At 40.4% G+C, this 22,881-nt stretch overlaps 1 protein-coding gene across 1 annotated transcript; it reads right to left on the bottom strand.

Annotated features, from left to right (window-relative positions):
- Positions 1-730: 730 nt before the first annotated feature.
- Positions 731-21,906, bottom strand: prkcha (protein kinase C, eta, a). Its single transcript, XM_051395857.1, has 14 exons — positions 21,218-21,906; positions 16,564-16,627; positions 13,713-13,866; positions 13,584-13,618; positions 13,411-13,493; positions 12,699-12,828; positions 12,473-12,606; positions 12,238-12,369; positions 11,806-11,979; positions 9,579-9,733; positions 5,755-5,893; positions 4,588-4,776; positions 1,467-1,613; positions 731-1,324 (listed from the first exon to the last, which is right to left on the bottom strand). Exons 1-14 carry the CDS (start codon positions 21,566-21,568, stop codon positions 1,175-1,177), a joined length of 2,037 nt encoding a protein of 678 aa, XP_051251817.1. The 5' UTR covers positions 21,569-21,906; the 3' UTR covers positions 731-1,174.
- Between the last annotated feature and the right edge of the window lie 975 nt (positions 21,907-22,881).

Raw genomic sequence — 22,881 nt, 5'->3', positions numbered from 1 at the left:
AGTTTCCATTGTATGTCCTTACAGAGTGGCAGAGTGAATATTTAACTCAGATTTGCCAGTTTAAAAAATGCTCCTATGTGAGTGTTCCCATTACCCAGTCAGTCTGCCCACGGACCTGGGAGTCTTCAAAGGCCCTGTGTTTGCTGAGAGAAAGAGAGTGTGTGTGAGAAGAGAGCAGCAGACTGAGTGATTACTGTTACCCTTGACCAAGACCATTTGATCCTGCCAATTGCCAAACAACATATTCTTCTTCTGATAAGGGAAATCGTGTGGTGAAATCACCAAAATTTGGATATTTCACAGTCTAAGTGAATCAACAGATGAAATGTTGCATCATCCTCAACATGCCTGTCTGATCAAATTACACAGAGAGTCACTGAGACAGATGCCAATTTTTGTTACAGGGTGTGACAAATAAAAATACACTTAGACATTATACATTATCTGTTAGCAGGATGCTTTGCTGTTTTTCGAGCTTCGTTCAAGTTTTATACTTTATACTGAAAGTGGAGGGATTCAACTCTCATTTAGCCAGAGTGTGTGGTTCTGTGCATGCTTGTTTTTTTCCAGAGTTAAGTCACATCATTGAAAAACTATTTCATCGCCTCACTCAGTCCTTCCAGGATTTTAACTGGCAGCTCAACTTTTCTGGGAATCTCTGGCCGGCTGGTTAAAACTGACTCTTGACTTCATTCTTTGCTGAAGCAAAAATGAAACATAGACCATGTCCTTATGCTCCAAAAAGTGTTTTTTCATTTGAAGTAACTGGAAGCAAAATTCATCCACCTATGGGAGAGCAAATTTACAATAAAATTTTGACATTGTACACTTTTGTCAAACAAGTGTGCAACACATCAACATGTCAAACACATAATTTCTACACTTGGATGAATGCGTCCCAATCAAGCCATAACACAGTCGTAACTAAATGTAATTTCAAAAGCTGATCATACGCCACTTTTTCGGGAATCACAAGAGTGCTTAAGAGTTCATCAGGTGCAGCCTCGGTTCTTGTCGAGCATGTGTTTGCCTGACTCCATGGCACTTTGCACCCTCATGTCTCTGGGGAATGTGACAGCCTCACACTGTACGTACCACTGGGAACTGTCTTAGACAAAACCATTGACACTGAGAAGACAAGTGCAGGATGACTAGTGGATCAATGAGAAAGCTTTTAGCTCTCAAGCAGTTCAGGCGAAGTGAAGGAGAAGTTACGAAACTCCTCCTGGTTGATCGAGGGGATCATTGGGTCATCGATGGGCGTGAGTGTGGGCTCTTCCTGAGTAAAATCTGGGTCGAAGTTGTTGACGTCCTCTGGTGTTTTCTGAAGGGGGATGATAAAGAATCATTCAGAGCCACAAAGTAAGACAAAGTCAAACACAACCTAATGTCTGCTGAGTGTCTGCATTATCATTTATACACACACACGTTATCATGGCATCAATTAAGTCATTCATGTGACTTACGATCCTGGGCTTGAAGGGTGGCTCCATTTCTCTACGATTTAACTTCTCCCAATCGATGCCAGCGAAGAAAGCATGGCTGGTCACGGCACTCTCTCCTCCCTCTTCAGCCACACAGCCCAGACGTCGGGCCGGGTTTTTGGTCAAGAACTGTGAAAACCAAAAGATGGATGATTTTACAGACACTTAAGACTAAATAAGGGATAAAAATACAAAAATCAGTTATCAAGCAAACGAATGTAAGATAACAACAACAACAACAACAACAACAACAAAGTAGAATGTGCGGAAAATCAGTGGATTTCAGATTATTTATTTATGACCCATACAAAGAGAGGAAATGTGATGCATGTTAATCAACAAGATTAAACTGGATCTTTCTTGGAGTAATGCCAAAATGGACTCAGGCCAGGATGACATCCAGTCAATCCCCGCCTCCAAACTACCCGCCCTCCTCCCCAGATTGTGTCTGGCGCCACCCACAATGTGAGTTGGTAACAGTTCAAGAGTGCAACTAAGGTGTCTCAAACTTCCTGGTGTTGTACACAGTAAAACAATAGAACAGGGGATCACCTGTTGATCTCCAACTGTTTCTCTGCTTCTATAGTAGTAGTAGGCAGTGGAGGCCAGAGGGAGAAGCCCAAACAAATCAAACTTAAAATTGAAAAGCTTTGTCTTTACTTGCCTCTGGGATGAAAGCGAGAAAACAAATGTGTTTTGGACAGCTCTCTCATGGCTGTGGAGTTTGTGCACACCTTAGGGCTGGCGGTGACATTCAGACTAAGCCACAAACAAATTAACAAGCCTCTGTCTCCCAGTGACAGTATCCAGATTAACCTGAAGTCATTGGAAAGATGAATTTGTCTTGCCACATTTGTCTAGCTCCAAACACTATTACTACCAGAGGCTCAAACAACACGGCATGCTTCACTACGTTCACAAAGAAAGAAAGATGTCAGTGCAGGCAAAGAAGCACTAAAGGAGAAGGAGATTAACTTAAAACACTGACAAAACCAACAGTACGGTTTTGTGTAGCTGAGTCCTATAACTCACAAATAAATCACACATGCCTCACATACTGCTGAGCAAGTACACATCAGTAATCAACATGCAGAGACATGAAACCTGCTTGACGTCAGAATCACTGTTAACATCAAGACATCTTTATTTTCTACAGGGAGGGAAAAGAAACATTACAGTTTTAATACTCATGCAGTTGTGTGCATGGATTTGCAGCTGTGAGCATGATTTTGATGACGTGATTTGTAGTTAATGGGATAAAACATATTAAGAAACCACACCAGTATACCAGTAAGGTCCTTGAAGTGGAAATAACTGAGTTAGTCAGCCCAGTAGGGGTCAATCAGTTCAGGAGCTTACAGACCGCAAAACTTAAGAGAAACTATTCCACTGAGGTTTATGCCATCTTTCCATGGCTACACGTCAGCTGTGCCATCCTTAGCATCAGACCAGCCATGTCAGCACTACTGCACGAAGAAGCCTTCTCCTTTACACCAGCAGAAAGATACAAAGCAATAATAAGGGAATACTTCTGCTGAAACTTTGACTGATCAACAATTTTGATTGAATCTTATTTACCGAAAAGTTATCTATAAAAGGAAAAATGTCAAACATTTCTGGTTCCGTCTTCTGCAATGTGACGATTAAGTGTTTTATATCAATGTAAATATGAACATCTTTGGGTGTTTGTTTGACAAAAGACGCAATAGTGAGGCTGACCTTTGACCTTTGGGATAAAAAATGTCATCACTTCATTGTTGTATCACATCAAACATCTGTGTGAACTTTGGTCAAAATTATCACATCGATTTTTGAGTTATGACCAAAATCATGTTTCTCAAGGTCATTTTGAGGTCACAGGGAACTATGAAATGTCTCCAATTCACTGTCCGACCAATTGTGAAATATGGTCATCAATTCTAAAGTTATGGCCAAAAACTTGTTTTCTGACAGTGACCTTGACCTTTGACCACCAAATTCTGATCAGTTCATCCTTGAGTCCAAGTGGACGCTCGTATCAAATTATAAGAAAATACCGGAGCGGAGCAGCAGCTGGGTTCAATTGCCTGCAGCCCTTTGCTGCAGGTCATCCCCCCTCTCTGTCTTCACCTGTCAAATCAAATTAAGGCATGAAAAGCCCAACAGATATCTTAAGAAAAAATTAAAAACTCCTAGAGGAGTTCCTGAGATATCGTGGATCGCATCTGGCCATGGCTATTGCATAAAAACACTGAAATAACGTTCAGTGATTATTTAGTAATTAATCCCAACAAACTCAACATTGGCGGTACATTCTATACATATCCTCACAAACCAACCTGACAACTGAACACCATGAACTTGTTTATAGGAACGAGAAGAACCTTGCAACGGATCAACCTACAGTATAAATAGTGCAGCAGCGTTCAATCCACTCACACTAACATGCATCTTTACATAACAAGTGACACTGGGAATAGACACAAATCACGAGGGGAGATTGGTCCGGTGCTTCCTCAAGCATGTTGGCATAACAACAAGGATAAGAGGAGGTGAGCAGGGTGCAAAGAGGGGAGGAATTGGAGGGAGGAGTTGTAGTCGTATTTATAGCTTGTGTGCTGTGGCTGGGCAGTAGACCATGCCTTAATATAGTTATGTAAGAAACTTGGGCCAAACAGCTGGCTGGCAGAGCTCCATAGGGCTGCCAGTCACTCTGCAGTCAGAGAGTGTCAGTCAGCCTGAGGGACAACAGATAACAACCCCTGATTACAGAAATCAACCCTCTGATGTCTTAATACATCACACTAGGCTCATGGTACACTGTCCAGGAATGCAGGGAGTTTCTTTTAGTAAATGTTCACACGACTTATTGATTTTTCTCCACAGCGCCGGTCACAAATCCAGGGAGACATTGATTTCCTCTATCATTAGTTCAGTTTAAAAAAAGCTTCAAAGACATTTCCTGCAATTGTAAAGTGTGAAAGAAGTCTGACAGAGAGGCTAAATGTCTGAAAAAAGACAAAGACTACAGCAAAACCTGGCTTTCATCCAACTATATCCATTCTACTTTTTTTTGTTACAGTTAATGAACCACTTACTGCGAATACAAAACAAAAAGACTCACAGCTTTGAGTATATTCACTGCCTCTGTGCTGAGCCAAGACGCATAAACAATCTCTTCATTGAGGATGGACTCAAAGAGGTCATCTTCATTTTCGGCCTCAAAGGGGGCATGGCCTGACAGCATCTCATACAGCAGCACCCCGAGAGCCCACCAATCAACAGAGGGCCCATACAGCATCTCCTGCAGGATCTGTGGAAACATGTCACAGCATACCATTAAAGGTTACCATCACAGCACAGAGAGCATTAGAGAGTCTCAACAGTAAACTTAAAACTACTCTGTGTTGGATTAGTGTGCTGCCAGTGAGGCTGCACTGAGGAGCAAGTGTTGAGGACAGCAAAGGAGCTTTTCATAAATCCAGACACACGGCCTTGGTCGGAGAAGAAAATCTCTCAAAACATATAGACACAGACCATCTTCATCCCTCATTATGAAAACCAAGCACGCCTGTAAAGAGATGAGGGGACCAGGGCTCGTCGAGTCAACAGCACCATTCACAAGCTGACCTCACGGGTACGCTGCCTTCCAGTTAGTCAGGAGGGAGTTTGGAGTGACGGGCAGTGACTGCAGTGTTTGTTTTTAGTGAGGTGGTGTGATGGAGAGTATGGTACTGGGAAATGCATCATATGAACTCAGAAGGCCCAGGCTGCAGGAAGCTAAATGTGGCTGAATGTATTATTTGCTGAAATCTATTAGGGTCTAGTGTGTAACATTTAGGAGGATCTATTGGCAGAAATAGAATATAATGTTTATAGGTATTTTTACATTGGTGTATAATCACCTGAAAATAAGATTTTATGTGTTTTTCGTTACCTTATAATAAGCTGCTTCCAGGGAGCAGTTCCTCATCTTTGGAGTCCACCATGTGAAACCGAATGTTTCTACAGTAGCCCAGAATGGACAAACCTAACACTGGCTCCAGATAGGGCCCTATGAGTTTTCACGCTTCGAAGGTGAGTGGTATTCAGTTGGGTGAAAACTACAACTTTACCCCTAGATGCCACTAAATCGTGCACACTGGTCCTTTAAAAAAGCTCCTAAATGTCCTGTATCACAGGTGTGGTGGATAAATTTTCCAAATATCTGCCATTATTAGTAGTTATAGGTGCTAAACTGTATGTGTATAAAGTTACTGTATGTTTGTTTAGCACAAGTGTAGAAACTGACCTCGGGAGCAATGTAATCTGGGGTGCCACAAAAAGTTCCTGTGGCTGCACCTTCAAATATCCCCTCTTTGCACATGCCGAAGTCTGCCAGCTTACAGTGACCGTCTTTGTCAAGAAGCACATTGTCCAATTTTAAATCCCTGAAAGACAAACACAGAAAGAAACAGACTATTAAGTTTTTGTCATATGGTATTGTTACCTAGCGGACATACACGGAAAACTGTAAAAGACTGAAAGCTAATCAGCCACCAATGTCCTGGTGAAATAACACTTTGTGCTCAGTCTCCAGTCGCACCCTGTTGGTGTTGTTTCTACTTATATCTTACAGAGGCTGAAATTTGTGGTGAGACAAAAAAGACAGTGAAGCTCCTGTAGACACTGACAGACAACTCCCTTGACCATTAAATGGCAGCCAGGAAAAGTCTGACACATTCAGATGACCACTTCGGTTGCCAAGAAAGGAAAAGAGCTCTGATGTCAATATTTATTCTGCTTCCAGGAGAGGCTAAACTTGAGCTAATTGTTTTTTGTGGAACAGATCCTAACAGGAAAGAAAATCAGTCACATGTACTGGAAGTGAATGAGAGTGATATTATGTTGTTTATGATTAATTATGCAATTTGGAACATATTTTTTGGTTATCAATTCGGGTTGTTTTCCTCTGAAGCAAACCTGTGATTTGAGGAATATAAATTAATTTGACTTAATTCAACACCTGAAATTAACTGTTAAAATCATCAAAGATAGATAAATTGGCTGGAATGAATTACTAGCTACCACGTTTTATTTTATTACAAGACTGAAAACAATTTCATAGTGTTCAGTATCGTGAACCTGATGAATGTATATTGTTATTAGTGCGTCAATTTTATGCCAACTAAAGCCTTACTTACTTAAGACTTAATGTGAACTGCAATGTCAGCAGATGTACTCATTGCTGCATGTGGATGCATTCATGACCAAGTAACTGATTTTTTCTTCTGGCAGAAAAATGAATAAATATAAATAAAAAAGGATCCTGAGTAATTTCCTCAACCAGGACACAAATACAGGAACATAGAAATTCTGAATGTAAAAGACCGGGCTGCTGGTCAAGCAATACTGGTTTGGTCGGATTAAACTGGTTTGCTCTTGTCTACCATAAGCCAATTGTGTAACAGTGACTCAGATGCTCATGGTGACTTTAGTTTAATAAACAGGCCAAAAGAAAGCGGATGCTTTGAAATGATGACCACTCAGCCACACTGTACACAGTTTAGAGCATGTAAGGCTTAATACAAATGGTTAAAAATTAAATAAAGGCCAGTAAATATATTTATGTTTAAGTGGGTGATTTTCTACTCCAGATATGTGGCCAGTTCTGCTTTTTCACAAACATTTTTTATACTCCAAACCACTTTCCAGGCCTACTGGTGCATAAATCTTAGTTATGAATGAGTCCAGTGGGAAACGCATCCCGAACACAGGCAGTTTTACTACCATGCTCTTATCACTGAGTTACACAGGACCACACATCTCTATGCAAATAACCCAGTGCAACTAGTGCTCCAGCACTCCTTCATTCACCCCCTCTATTAAACTGGAAGTCTTGACTTAGACTTTCTATGGGAAGTGGGTCAGTCGGGGAGTAACAGCTCACATCTGAAACACTGACAACACTGAGATACCGAACTTTATCACAATGCAAAAACAGATCACTGGGTAAAAGGTGGAGTTGCACTAATATGAAAATTTCCAAAGAAGAGAAGAGGAAGTCATGACAAATACTATGACGCCAGACTGTTTTTTTTTTTCTGCATGTGGTTAGAGTGTAAGAGTGCATCTGGACAACTGACCTTGTACCACTGTAATGCTCATCACAATTTAGCAGTGTCTTGTTATACAAGATGAATTAAAGCACTCTTTGTGATAAAATATTGGTATAAAGTTAATGGATTTTAAAAATCCATTACATGGTTTGTTCTCTATCACAGTGGTAAGGACTGGGGAGAAGAAATTAGACACTACAACACAACACCTCCCCCTGGCACAGTCCCAAAAAAAGCCTCATAAAAGGAAGTTGAAGTTGACTTATAGCAGCTGTTCACTTGCGGTAGACTTAATTTTAATTAGCTATTATTTTAATCTTCTCATTATTTAACAATTGTAAGTCAGGCTGGGTTCAGACTGTTTGAAATTATCAAACATCAATGTCAAGTAAATGTATTTCATATCATGTAAAACAACTTTAAACCTATTTTTGAGGAGAAAGGTTAGAGGAAACATGGCCATGTCTGTGGCATCAACTAAGAAGCTTTAAAGCACGACTTTACCTCAAGCTATAAGAGCCACACAGAGATAACTTGTCGAGTCACGAGAAGACATGCACATTACACAGCACAGTGACCGGGGCCACAGTTTTATTTTAAGGAGGCAGCACAAGCTCTGCTCTTCGTGCACTGGCCTGATGTGCAAGCAGCTATTGGGTTTGTTATTTTAGTGTTAGCATGCAAACTGCGTGTGGCCTCTTAAGCTAACTGTCACGCTATGGGGTGCAGGCACAGAACACATGAACACACTAAATATAACTCAGGATTTAGCTCACATGATGCCCCCTTCCTTATCATCATGTACTGGCTCAGAGCCTGCTGCCCTGCCACCCTACTCCCTACAAGTAGCCAACAGCATCCTAAAAAGGCCACAAAGACTATTCCCAAATATCAGATTTTCTGCTTGAGTAGAAGCAATATTAGGATTTCCTTATAAAAAAATCTTCAGAACATTAAACTGTATTATTACAAGTACAGTTCACTCAAAATGAAAACTGTAACCATGCAGTTGCAGCGTGCACACTATAGCAGTCTGCTGTTACACTGTGCTTACTATCACAAGGTATGGACGTGAGCGCAGCCTTGAGGAAAATATAACTGATGATGAGCTAAACATTTGGATGCACAGCAAATGTGCTGGCTGCCTGAAAATAATTAATAATTAATTAATTATTAATTTACGTGAGGGGAAACATCCATTTAAAAAGGAGCTGGTCAGTGATTTTGTATTTCACTCCCATAAAGTGGGACGGTTTGCAAAACACAGAATAAACAAGGCCAAGACAGTATCCTTAATCAAGTACATTTCTATAATGCAACATTAGAGTGTCCTTTAGTTAGACTGTCCCTGTTTTATAAATAAATGTATAAATGTCATTTTCATCTAACGATTGTAACACAGATTTTCTGTATTAAATTTATAGTCACTAAATCCAAAAATGTTATACAGTATAACCCTGATTATGTTCATCAGGGGTTATCTTCTCAGACTTGACAACGCAAGACTGTTGTGTCACTGATATGTGTGAAATGTGTGGTCTCCTTTAACAAGCAATTAATTATGATATTCAGCTTATTTAGATTACTTTTCTTTAAAAAAAAAAAATAATAATAATAATAATCCTCCCTATTCCCTATTTTCATGACTTTAGAAACAAGATGGTGCAGGATCTTTGCAGAATATGACATCTCCAAAATATGACAATAAACAAAATTACATTCTTCAAAATACTATTTTAGGACTCAGGTCCTGTGTGTATCATTTAGGAGGATCTATTGGCAGAAATGGAATATAATGTTTATAGGTATTTTTTCATTGGTGTATAATCACCTGAAAAAGTATTTACTTGGTTGTAATCTGCAACCGCTGGAGGACACTAAATCCTACATACTGGTCCTTTAAAGGACAAACTATGTGATTAAAATGAATGACTTACTGCAGTAGACTATTACTTTACACTTTGGAGACCTTTGTGTGCACAGATATGTTCCATTATTTGTGTTCCCTAATTCAAACCTGTAGAGGATGCCTTTGCTGTGCAGGAACATAAGAGCGGAGGTTATCTCTGCTGTGTAGAAACGTGCTCTTGGCTCTTCAAACTTCCTGGACTTCTGGATGTGGAACATAAGATCGCCACCATTCACAAACTCCATCACGAAGAAGAGACGGTCCTGCGGAAGGAAGCGAGGAGATGACATTCACACATGTGCACACAAACTGCATTAGCCTCACAGAGGCTCCCATGTTATTAAACAGGCCAAGAACCCATGACCATGGACCATGCTGAGATGGCTCCAAGGATACATGTCTGCTTCTCATAAATTTCACATGTCTGTCTAATGGGTTCCTATAGAAATGACTGCAGTTGAAAGTCAGCGGGGCAAAGAAATACTGATCAAACCCATAAATCTTACTTTCTCATTACAGGATATGGTCGGTATGTGATCTAGAAAATGACAGCTGGATAGAAAAAACACACTTCAGTAGAACGCGATGTTCACATCTGCCCATAAAGCTTCCTGAAGGAATCAGGAAATTCAGCCTGAGCTGAGTCTGTTTAACTGCTCTGTGGTTTAGAGTGGTCTGGTATTCACCCAGAGATTACAGGTATAAAGTATAATAATAATGTGCTGCACAAGCAAAGCAGACACACTGTGTGTGGTCTAACTGTAACTCTGTGGGAATCTTTAAATTCACACTGGAAAAGTTTCTTGGTTGTACATTTCTGTTGGGTCTTATTTGGCTATACATTTTAAAATGCTAGTCACACTCCGATTTTATCTCAAAACCACTGTTCACAGTTTCAATTAAATTAAATTCCACAGAATTCCTTTCTACTGACATTGAAGTAACCACAGATGCCATTTCCTGGGGTGGTCATTTCAGATCCAATGAATGGCTGCCTCTGTTAAGTAATTCTAATTATTTTGCAAGGTTGCCTCCAAACCACCGTAAACTTGAAGAGTGAGATGTTGGGCAATGCAAAACTAGATTTAATTTGCTGTTTAAAGATGAGCAGCTGATGATAAATTGCTGAGTTGAAGCAAAATTCTCCTGAGACGGACCATTTGCTGAAAGAAAAAAAATGGATGCTCACTTCTCACCATAGGCGCAACATATCCCTGCCTTCTCATCCCCTCTGCCACTCTTTCCATACAAACTCACTTGGATTTTTAAAAGTCACACTGTAAACAAGCTCAAAATGGATACAAAATTACTAAAAGAGTAAGAAGGATTGTGTGTTTGTTTGTGGGTCTGAACAGGTCAGGGGGGCAGTGTCATTGAGTTAATTCTTCACTGCGTGCTCCTCTATCCTGATCCAAGGTGAAGTAGGTCAGTGGCGGTTCAAACAACAAAAGCAGATTAGAGGTTTCCCGTCTGCGCTGGGAAGAAGGGCTTTACCAGAACAGCCTCACTCACTCATTCCTCCTCCTCACGCCCCCTCAGGCTTAAGACTGAGAACCTGCTGCCACCTGCTGACCAACTTACACATCACAATGCTGTGTTCAAATGACACAATATGGTAAATGTAACTTTGCTAGTTAGTTAGTTAGTTAGTATACAAACATCAATGCACTTAGCCATTTTTGCTGAAGAGGAAAGAGAAAACAATCAAACTGCACCTTTGGAATACCTCTACGGATTAAACTGCTCAAAGACAAAGCGAAATGTTCTCCAAAGATGAAATACGTATTTGTTTCCTGTTCGTTTGTTTCCTAGAGTTTTTTTTCACACCTTTATCTGCTATGACTTTTAATATTTGCAGCCGTCGGTAGCTCCTTTTTTTATTTGTGCACTGGACTGTAGGACATCAGTGTACATCAACTGCAGTGTATTTATTTGTCACTTTTTTCAAGTATATTTCATTTTCTAACTTTTCCAATGGGATCACACTGCATACTCATAACCTGCCTATAATTAGTATGTGGTATGACATTTGGAAACAGATTAATGATATGCCACTCTTATGAATCCCATGGTATTTATTAAAATGTAAAATTTATTTTTATTTATTGTGTTTATATTAATTTATTGGTAAGCAAAGCTATACTGAAAACTATGCTATATGAAGACTAACAAAGTACTGTAGTACAGAAATATTCAAGGATGATTCAAGTTTTAAGTAACAGCACTTGTTTATGCCACAACTTTATCAGAAAACCTTTCTTCAGGAAGACAAAGGAGAAGGTATTTGGTTCCCACACAGTATAGGCCAACTGAACTCTGACACATCTGTACTGACCGGTGTCTGGAAGCAGCAGTACAACTGTGTGAGGTAGGGGTGACAGCGGGCCAGTGACAGCACCCTCTTTTCCGTCATGGTGCACTCCACATCATCATCCTGCAAAATGATGTCCTTCTTCAACACCTTGACCGCAAAAACCCGATCTTTGCTGTTTAGTTTCGCTAGCATCACCTGCACATACAACACACACAGAGTACAATAGATGAGAGATCACAGATTTTTCAGAATTGATTGGTGCTAATGTGTTTTGTATTATAAAATTATTTGAAAATAGTAAATATTCCATAATTAAATGCCTCTAGACCGTACCACAAAGACCTTACTCTGTACTGTATATGTTCCCATAATCTATTTTCTTCCTGATTCTTCCACGTGGTCATCATTTCATTACACAGAGCAGTTCTCATTATCCTCTCTCATCATTCCCACCTTGCCAAAGCTTCCCTTGCCAAGGACTTGAAGGAACGTGAAGTCCGAGATGCCCAGCCGTGGGGTCTGCTGCTGACTTTCCGTACTTTCCCTCCTTTCAGAGGGCGCCCTTATCTGACCTACACTTTTGGCCTGTCAGTGAAAAAAAAACAACAATCCTCAGATCAGCCTGATCAAATTCTCATTTCAGTAAAATCATTAAACACTCTTTTGACTCATTTTGGGAAATTTGTACCACTGAGTTGCGTTTAGCGATTCCTCCAGCCTGCAGACCCATCTCTGCGAGCTTATTGGCCAGTTCCACACTGTTGACCCCACAGTTGGGAGCGACATTGCCTCTGCAGCGGATGTGAACGTTCATTTTACAGACTGAAGAGAGAAACCACACAGACAGGAAAACTCAATAAAAAGGACATTTGAGATCCTGATTTATGAGAGACAAATACTGACAAGGGTCTTACTTTTACAGTGCAGCCCCTGTCTTACTATTCCCCACAGCAGAGAGCCACAGTGGTCACAGAAGGTCGGCGACTTGTAGTTGTGGATGTTGAACTTGTGAGGGACGTTGATGCTGAAGCCTTGGTTTATGGGCTGCAGAGAGAAGACTTATTGTAAACTAACCTCAATGTGTTGCAACACTGTGTTCAATTATACATATTCTAATGAACTATAATCGCCACTTAGAGTGCACTGTGAAAAATTTTTACTTCCTAGTTTTGTCATAGTTTATTGCTGCATTTGCTTCTCTCTGAAATCCCCAAGGAAGAGAAACTGATCATGCTCAGCAAAAACGTAGTAAAGCTGGGCAAGAACGACAAGTTTAAATGCTAAAACAAGCACAAATGTATTTATAGAAACATATGTAAATGCTAAAGCAAGCACATGTGTGGAAAAGTATGGCAGAATATAGTACAGTGTTCTGGCTCAGTGACCAGAACACAGAAACAGGAACCCCGTACAGTCTGCTGATCACTGCAGGTGTTAATCAGAGGTGTGTGTGTGTGTATGTGAGAGTGTGTGGGAGGGGTCTGTCTAACATCTCTGCTATCTTCTGCACATCCTGTATTACAAAAACTGCTTGAGTGCCTGAAACCTTCTGACACACTTTGCGATTGATACTGATGCTGTTAGTGAACAGGCGGAGTAATTGTTGGGCTGATTAAAGTGTCTTACCTGTTCTTTTGTTGGCTTCTTCATGCGTGGACACACAGTGACAACCTGCTGGTGGCATCGCTTATGAACCACACAGGTACACACTGAAAAAAAAAACAATCACTAGATGTTAAACTTGCGTCTTTCTGTTTAACTGTTTCAAAAGGCAGAAAGAGAAAATAAAGCGTGCTCACCTTGACACTGGTAGCCCTGCTTTCCAAAGACACCCCTATAAACAGAGACAAAGGCACAATCAGATCCAGTGTACAGTCCACACAGATACATGCAAGCAGCAGTGATTCACCCTTGCTCGACTCTCTTACCAGATGAACTCTTTGCAGTGAAAACAGAAGGTGGGTTGACGGAGGAAAGTAGACATGAATTTGTGCCCGTTGACCTGGTGGATCCTCCGTCTCACAGCCCCCTGCCGCTTCCTCGTAAACTGCTTGTAGGTCTTCTCTTTCAGTATGGCGTCATCTGGCAGAAATTAAAGAGAGGGGAAGCGTTTGTGTTTAAAGAACAGGAGTGCAACAAAATCCATGAACTAATTCCTAGACCCAATACCAAAACAGTTTAGGTTTGAAAATATGTTAACAGCTATAATCAATATTTCTATATTAACAATGACTATCACCAGGTGATAGTGATAGTGAACTCTGTAGAGCTTTATTACATCTCTCAGCTCATCATTTTGGTTTAGCAACCCACAACTTCACTGTTTTGGTTCACTCTCGTTGCTGGTAACAGGTAGGCGCTTTCAGCTATGAAGCAGCACTACCTGCTCAGCACTGAACAGCAGACAAATTTAGCAACTAGCTGATGAACACAGTGGAGCTTTTAGCAGCTACATACTTCCCGCAGGAGTTGGTGTAGTGCTAAAAATGAATGCTACCACTTGTTTCGTATTTGCTGGATGTGTAAATAAGCAAATGTTGGCTAACAAGGTCGCTGTGTCAACTCAAAAGGTGATACTATGTCAGTGTTGTGTTTAAAGCCTGCAGTAAATTGCAGGTTTGAATAATGTGAATCCAGAAACAAACACTTTTGTTGTCTAAATTAACAACTGATAAAATGTTGATTTAATCTAAAAAATAAATGTCAATAAATAGTGAAAAATGTCCATCCAAATTTTCTAAATTTCTTTCTTTGTGCGACCAACAGATCAAAGAACAGACTTTTATGTAAAAGTGACTCGGGTGATTCAGACAAACACATTTTTGCTTGATGACTGACGGATGATGACATGATGAATAAAGTTGTTGCCAGTGCATTTTAAATTGATTGAAAAGTCAGTGCCCGGTCTAACATTCCCTGTTTGACTTGATGTTACTAACTACTAGACAATCTTTTAGCAAATTATTTGGCATAGCAGAAATAAGAAAGAAAGTGGAGAAAATCATCAGTTCATTTTTCTCCTAATCATCTGACCTAAACTGTGGCACGACAAAGATCCAAGACATTCACTCTTATGCCACAATCAAGTTTTAGTTTTTTAAATGAATGAGACTCTGGCCCACTTAATGTGGACAGATGAAAAAGAAAACTATTAATTAAAAGGTTTTAAAAGAGGATTTACAGTAATTTACACATTATACTGTGTAAATTCAAGTGCATATTTTTACATTTGTGCACATCTATGTGGTTTTGGCTAAGTATGTGTAGTGGAGCTACTTGTGGGGTGAAAACCACACATGTGTTACGGAAAAGTATATGCTGAGCCCCCACCATCCCCTGCAAACAACAGATATATTTGTGGTGTAAGTGTGAAAAGGGGGCTTTACAGTCAGACAGAACTTATGCAAGCTACTTTTCTCTCAGAAAGTTTAATGGACCATATGTTGCATTGCACCGAATATTTTCCCCGATCAGAAAGATTTTTGTTTTTGTATTTATCGAGTTTAAAGAGCATATTGACTAAGGCAGTGCAATCATTTTATATTATATATTAATAATATTGCAATGCCAGCTTTTCCAAATTAGTACATTAAAACTAAGGGTATTGTCTGATGTAACACAAAGCAGTGCAGCTGTCCTCTGCATATTGTGTTAGTAATATCAACCACACCATCCAGCCCTATTGTTAAGTGAAAAATGGCAAGAATGGTGCATTCACTGGCTATCACGTATGAGCTTGTAATTTCTTTTATATTTGGCAACTGACTCTCGTTGCTTGGTGCTGCTTGCGGTCCCTCAAAAGGAAGGGACTTCACCAGCAGACGGTTAGCAGACCGTATTTCAGCAATAGTAACCTTTCGAATAAAGTGACTGAAATATCCATTTAAAAAGAAAAGGTTATCTCCAAAGTTTGGTGAGTAAATGATGATGTTTGTTAGGGGTTTTGTGACAGTATGGTGCTTTGCTGCAAAGCAAACATTCCAGTGGACTAGCAGAGGGCAAAAGGGGGGTGAAAAAAAATAGGTCATATCTGAGCAATGTGACAGGGGATTTTGGCAAAAAAGTGTAGAAAACGCTTGTAAACTTAAACATAAGCGGAAAACACAGAGAACATGTAAACTAATCACATGAATCAAATAATATACATATATATTAAACTCCAATTACTAAAATAGCCAAAAAAGGGAGAAGACGGAGCTGAATTTGAGAAGATGTCCAACTAATTTCCAACAAAGGGAAAAGAAAATTAAACTGCATTTCTCATTTAGTTTCTTAAATAAATGAACCGTTAGTATTTCATGAAGTATAGCAGGCAGTGAGTTATGATGGCAGTAGATAGAAAAAGGGGAACAGAAGGCAACTAATCACCAGCTAACCAGACTTCTGCTTCAAAAGCTCCTTCACTTCCGGCCTGTCTTTATTAAATGGCTCCCATTGGTTAAAAGATCATGTACATGTCTAGGCTACACATGTCATTCATGTTAACGTCCTCTGACGTCTGAACAAAGAACAAGCATACCTGGCACATACCAACCTATTCAAGTCACACCAACACACGTATGCACACCTATTCTCAGAATCTCTAATATTATCCAGGTATAAATGTCTCACAGATAATAGTTATTTAAAACAGTGTTCAGACTACAAAGATCAGACAGGGACCACTTCAGTTCACATATATGGTTGGCGCTGTTTTTCAAGACTACATGTAAAAGAAAGAGAGGAGGAGAGATTTCAGAGTGATATTTAAGCTTGGGGAGAAACACTGGGAAGCCTTACCGTCTGTGAAGGATCCAGTGAGTGAAATATGGACAAAAACCTTGCCTTCTGGCTCCAAGTCCATCTGCAGACACACAAACAACAAAAACAAAAACAACAAAAAGGAAATTAGAAATATGGCTTTTGAAACTATAATTGAAAGTTGTTTGTGCTTTAGTAACAATAAGTGGGTTAAAAAAAGATGCACAAGATGTTATCGGTCTCGGCTCTGGTATACGCATGTAACTGCATTTTCTTTCGCATTCTTCAATGTGTATGTAATGTCGGAGGAATTCTGACAGCGTTGACAGAAAGACAACAAATCAGGTCAGGCAGGTTGGGCTGGTTACAGAGGTTGTGGGGACCTGATGCTCAGCTGTGAGCTGTGAGTGATGATGACTTACAAATGTCCAAACGCGAACACATACAAACGACAGCAGATGGAACAAGGTACTTCCTGCAGCAACCACTGAATGGAAACATGGGTCACTGTACACTTAAATAATGATCTATTTATGTTACACATGCACCCTGCCTGGAAAATACTGTGACACATTTGGTGTCAACCGTGGCCACTCATTCGCTGCCTTTTGTGTAAAAGTTTCAGAAAGAGTTCATTTCACTTCATCTCAAACATCTCCGGTTTTGTTTTTGGTTACCTGCTCATATCCTCTCAGTCTACAGTCTAGACAGAAAGTCTGACTTTTCCACTGCGAAGACTTCCTCTATGAGTATTATCTTTGGCATTTTCACCCTTGTTTACTCTGGTCAAGCTCTGGGTAAGAACTAAAAAGCTGCAGTGCATTTCTGAAATTTCTTCTCCTACGATAAAAGAAGCTCAGCTGTACAAAAGGAGTCCGATTTGAAGGCTGTCTTAGAACAATATTTATATCTATATATACATCAAAAGAATTATTGGTTGTTGTCAAATTCCCTCGTTGTGCTACTATCACTCTGCTGCAGCTCAGCAAAGAAAGGGAAGGAAAAAGAGGGAATTGTGTGTTAAAAAGACAGCAGCTTTGAAAGATAATCACAACGCTATTTTTCGTAACTGCTATAAGATACTGACTACTGGTTATTTGGCTTGACTCTATGTATAATGTAATGTATTCTAGCAGAAAAAACAGCCACATGTCAGAGTCGAACCCATGGTCGCTGCGGCAAAGACTCAGCCTTGTTGTGTGGGGGGGCAGCTCTACCGGGTGAGCTAACGGGGCGCCTCTGAACTTCGTTTTAAGACAGACTTGAAAAAAATGTGAATATTTCCATTACAGGGGGACAGAACAGAACTAAAATAGAAGTGCATGATGGCAGCATGATGGTGTAGTTTAAAAGCAGAACATTTATTGCTGTATCACAGAGGAAGTAGTTGTTTTTTTCAACATAGGGGTTGGGGCCCCGTTTTACTTGAGCAGACCGTACACAGTGCTGGAAAATGTTGAGGGGCCATATTTAGCCCACTTTCAGTTTCAGTGCACCTTACGAGGAAGGACTTGATCACCTCAAGTACAAGAAACAACCCCAACACGACACATACGTCGCTACTGATTATAGCAAAATGATTGTGAAATGTAATAGTTCAAAGAACTGAGTAACAAGTCAAAGATGTCACTATGTTGTGCCATGTTATGTCAAAAGGTGGGAGGCAAAGGAAACTGGCCTCATGCGTCTAAATGTCATGAGGATTTTTTTAGATGGATGATGTCAGTCCTGACAATGACTTCACTCTAAGTTAGAAGGAGTTGAGCAACTAAGAGACTCTGCTAAAGTTGACCTTATAGTATAGAACCAACCTTTCCACTCTCTGTGGGGTTTAAGTGCATCAAACTGGACTGTGTGCACAAAAGGGGCTGCATGCACTGCACAAAGGGGTAAGAGAGAAAGTACAGCATCTGTATAGTAGCCAACAGAGAGTGAATATTTTAACAGTAGGCCCTTGAGCAGTGATCAGATGGTGGGAACGCTGTGATAAACAGCGGTGTGGGCGTGTGGAGGCTTGTGTCTCAGCCTGTCCTGCCTCATGTGTGAAACAAACCAGCCCAGCACTTCTGTGCAACAATGCACAAAAAGCCTTCACAGTTCAGATCTAGCGGATAACGACTTCAGCTTGTGTATCAAAGTGAGAAAGCTCAGAGAACTTATTACTTCTTCTAAAACTGCAAGCCGAGCTTCACTTTCATACCACTTCCCCCTCAATGCTCGGGGTCTCTGTGAAGATGAGGGCACTCATCCTGCTCAAACATACATCAATACATACCTTTTTGGTACTATACACATTTTAAATGCCTAAGATAAATGATGTTCAGTTCAGTCAGTGATGGTTTGAGCATGAGTTATGTCTGCCTTTATCAAAGCGCAACACTTCTCAAACACCATTCTATACATACATGTAAATGTGTGGTCTTGTGGCATTTGTCTCCAATGCGTCATGTTGTAAACGCTTTCATGTTATTCTTCACGTTGCTTTTTGGTGAAATGCTCAGGCCACTGAAGTTCTTGACTACTGAAACACAAATTCTGAGTTGCTTTCACAGGTTAAATTAGTGTTCTTGCTGCATAGTATAAACCCCCACTGGGTGATTTAACTCACTTTTTTTTTTTTTTTTACACATTTTCAGAAAATGTGCTTAATGGACAAAGCTGTGTTGTCTGTAGAAGAGAGACAATCGAGCATGTGAGCAGAGTGTTCTGGTACGTAGTCGATACCACCTCAGCCTGCTCCAGGCCCTGCAAGGGTTCAGGTTACACACAGACACCTGCAGTGGCTTATAGTCCTAGAGGGATGAAAATTAGTCAGAGGAGGGAAATCCCGGTTTGACGGCAACGTTTTCTTGTTTGTGTCGGGAAAGAGAGCGAGACTAATCTGATACTACACTACAAGACATTTAATCTGAGCTTTGATGAGGTCCGTTTGTGTCCTGAATTATCAAGTGTGCATTAGACATATTGAAGACTCAGTTCCTTTACATCTAAATCAACCAAGATGGTGAACTTCTCCCTTATGGCAACTTCTGGATGGTCACATGGGGGGGGGGGGTTATCACCACTCATTTGTTTGTACAGGCAGGTCGAATATGCAGCCTCAGGCAATGTGAGTTTGTTAGTGCACCCTGCAAGCATAAAATTAACACCACACCACAGCAGAGGTATTTGTGGTTTCATTTGCCAGTGATCACAGTCAGCTTCTAATCTGATCAGCACGAGATGTGAGAAGGTCGATGTCCAGCACATGCCCACACTGAGACATGGGGCTATATGTGTGAATATGTGAGGGTGCTGTTCCTCTAGTAAGTCTGTGCTTTAAGGTGCTGGATCTCTTATCAGAGAGCGGGAGGGGAAGGTTCAGTGCAGATGTTGTTGTTGTTTTCAGGCAGAAAAACCGGCGAGTTACTGACAGTGACAGATGTAGACAACATCGCTCCAAGCTTTATAGCATGCTTTGTTTCTCTCAGATACTGATCAGCATGTCACAGCTGTCATGGAAAAAACTGCAATGTCCCTGTTTGGGGGAAGAGCACCTGTAGTGTAGTTTATCGAACAATTTCTGGCTTTTGATGATGAGCTTTCTAATTCAAATGAGGCTATATATTATTTTAGGTTATTTGTTTTACAGTTTTATTCTAAAAGTAGAAATACTTGTAAATAATACATACATTTTGTAAGATTTGTTTAATCTCATTTGAAGATGTAAGATTTGAGACAAAAGGTCCTCGTACCAGGAAATAACCAAAAAGAATAATACAAATTATAATTTAAAAAGTCTCTAAATTCCTGGTTGGCTTTCCAACAAGAAACACTTGAAACACAACTGTCGGTCACTTCAACCAAAGGCTCTAGTTTAAGGTGTCCTCTGACTCTTAGGCCCTATTTGATAATTCATCCATTAATCTATTGGTTTCTACAGACAGGACTAGATTACCATTACTCAGGGTCCGCCAACACACAGCCTGAAGTTCACCGTCAATTATATACCAATAAAGTAAAGTCAACAAAGACAGGACACTTTATTTCACCTCTTTTTTTTGGTTGACATTGTGCTCACAAAGCATTTATCAACAACGTTGTTTATAATCAAATTAGCAGGTTTATTGAGTTTATTGACACACAGAAAACCAGGGGCGGGGTTCTAGCATATAAACACAGGTTGGTATCTAGGTCTCTGGTAGGGGTGGGTGGCTTCATAACCAATGCATTGATACTATTAATATTAATAGTATCAAGGTGTTACCAGTATACCGGTCTACATGTTAGTGAGTTCTGAACACATGCACACCTATTGTTAGTGTATGCACTACTTACTGCTGTGTGTTTTAATTTACAATACTTTCTCTAATAGTTGAACCTGCATTCAGAGATGGCCTGGTTGCATCAGAGTCCCTGTACACCTGTTTGCAGGTCCAGTTTCTTTTGTTTCAATGAGTGTGATGCTTTCAGACCTTAACTACACTGATAATACTTTTTTTTTTTTTTTTTTTAAACAGCTGTACTTACTCAGCATTGGATGGAAACTATATGTTGTGGTATCTCTGGGTGTGGGTGTGGTGGGGTTATGAGTCAACTGGGACCCGACATTAAATGTGTGGCCCAGGGCGCCCTAATAGGTTAATCCGGTCATGTTCACTGTTATGAGGAGTGTTGTTACATAATTGTCCCCCCCCCTTCACTTTGTACTCACCCAGCCCTCGAAAGTCTCTCCTGTGTTGGAGGTTTTGATGAGGTCCTCAAACTGCACGATGCAGTTGGCCACAAAGTCATCATATCCGATTGGAGTATCGTGGAAAACTGCCATCTCGATCTGTTTCCCGTCGCTCACGTTGAGGCAGAACTCCTCGTTGTACGTCGGCGTGTTGGTTTTCTGTTTGGTGTGAGTTTGCCCAATTTTGTAGTCGTCCACCTTCACCACGATGTAAGGGTCCAGAGCCAGGGGGGCTTTGTTGAAGATGACGGAGTGGCGGAGGGAGAAGGTGGTGGGTTTCAGGTCCACAGCCTCACCGATCCGCAGTTTCAGATATCCGTTAAACTTCATGTTTTTGTTTTTAATCGAGCGAGTTCAGCCTCTCAAAGTAAAAGAGAAAAAAAATCACTCAAAGCGAAAAATAAAACAAGAGATATATTTTTTAAAAAAGCATTCAAACGCGCTTCATATCAACAAGGACTAAGTACAGCGCTGCAATAATAAACTCTACTAATAATCTCTGGTTTGGTGTCAGCTGTTGCGCTCCGCTGCTTTCATCCCGACCTCCCGCCTCACAGACACTGTCAGCCCCGTGAAGCTGTCTCTCTCTCTCTCTCTCTCTGTCAACCTGCTGCAGAAAGCGTCAGTAAGTAGGAAGCCACAACACAGACATGCTGAGGAGGAGGCACAAGTTCCGCATAACTTGTCACGGACGGACTACACACACACACGCACGCGCGCACATATACAAATATGTAGCGCATTGCCTCTTAACCTGTCACTGTTGGGTTTGTGTGTCACGTGGTTGAATTTGTAGTTTTTTTGTTTAGAAAGAGGAGTCTGGTACTATACTGACCATGATGCATCACCTGTTGTAAGGCTGTGGGGAAACAGCGCCCTCTAGTGGCAGTCGTACTGAACTACAGGGTAATGACTGTAAGGGATTTTCTTTCTAAACCTGACTTATTAGAGAAGCACAACAATGTTTTTCTATAACTAAATGTATGAATACATGCATGAATAAATAAATTAACTGAAATGCATGAATTGATTTCACAAAAATGGCTGATGGTGGGTAATGAGGGCTGTTATTTAAATGAAAGTCTAGAATATAATAAATGGATTTAGAGTTTCCCCCCCCAAAATGATCAGGAAGTGAGAAACCATACAGTATTAACTGATGGATTACCACCATACCACCATACATTATTACCAAAGTCAAAGACCAAAGGCAACACAAAAGCTGTTTTTATTAATGGCTTATTGGTGAACTGCAAAGCATTGATACATAATTGATTAACGTTTGTTTACTATCATGAACAGTCATATTTCTGTCAGCTCCCGTATGGTGCAACTGAAATAAAAATATGTGTCGATGCAGTCTGTTGAACAGCATCTGTTATAATAACAGTGTTCAGCAACAGTTCTCAACAAAACAGCGTCTCCTCAAGGTCCATTTAGTGGCTGACTCCAGGCAGCAGATGGGACTTCTCATCCATGTAGGAAATTAAAGGGTAAATGAAGTTTAAAGGGGTACGCCAGTGATTAAGTTATGTAGGAAACTTCCATAATGTTGGGGGACCTAAAAAAGAAAAAGACAAAAAAACAAATGGTTCACATTGGAGCAGCAGCGGGAGGATTGGGATTCATGACGTCAGTATTTC

The sequence above is a fragment of the Dicentrarchus labrax genome, unplaced genomic scaffold, assembly GCF_905237075.1.
Source record: "Dicentrarchus labrax unplaced genomic scaffold, dlabrax2021, whole genome shotgun sequence".
In the NCBI taxonomy this organism is placed as follows: Eukaryota; Metazoa; Chordata; class Actinopteri; family Moronidae; genus Dicentrarchus; species Dicentrarchus labrax.
This window is presented reverse-complemented; position numbering and strand designations above follow the sequence as displayed.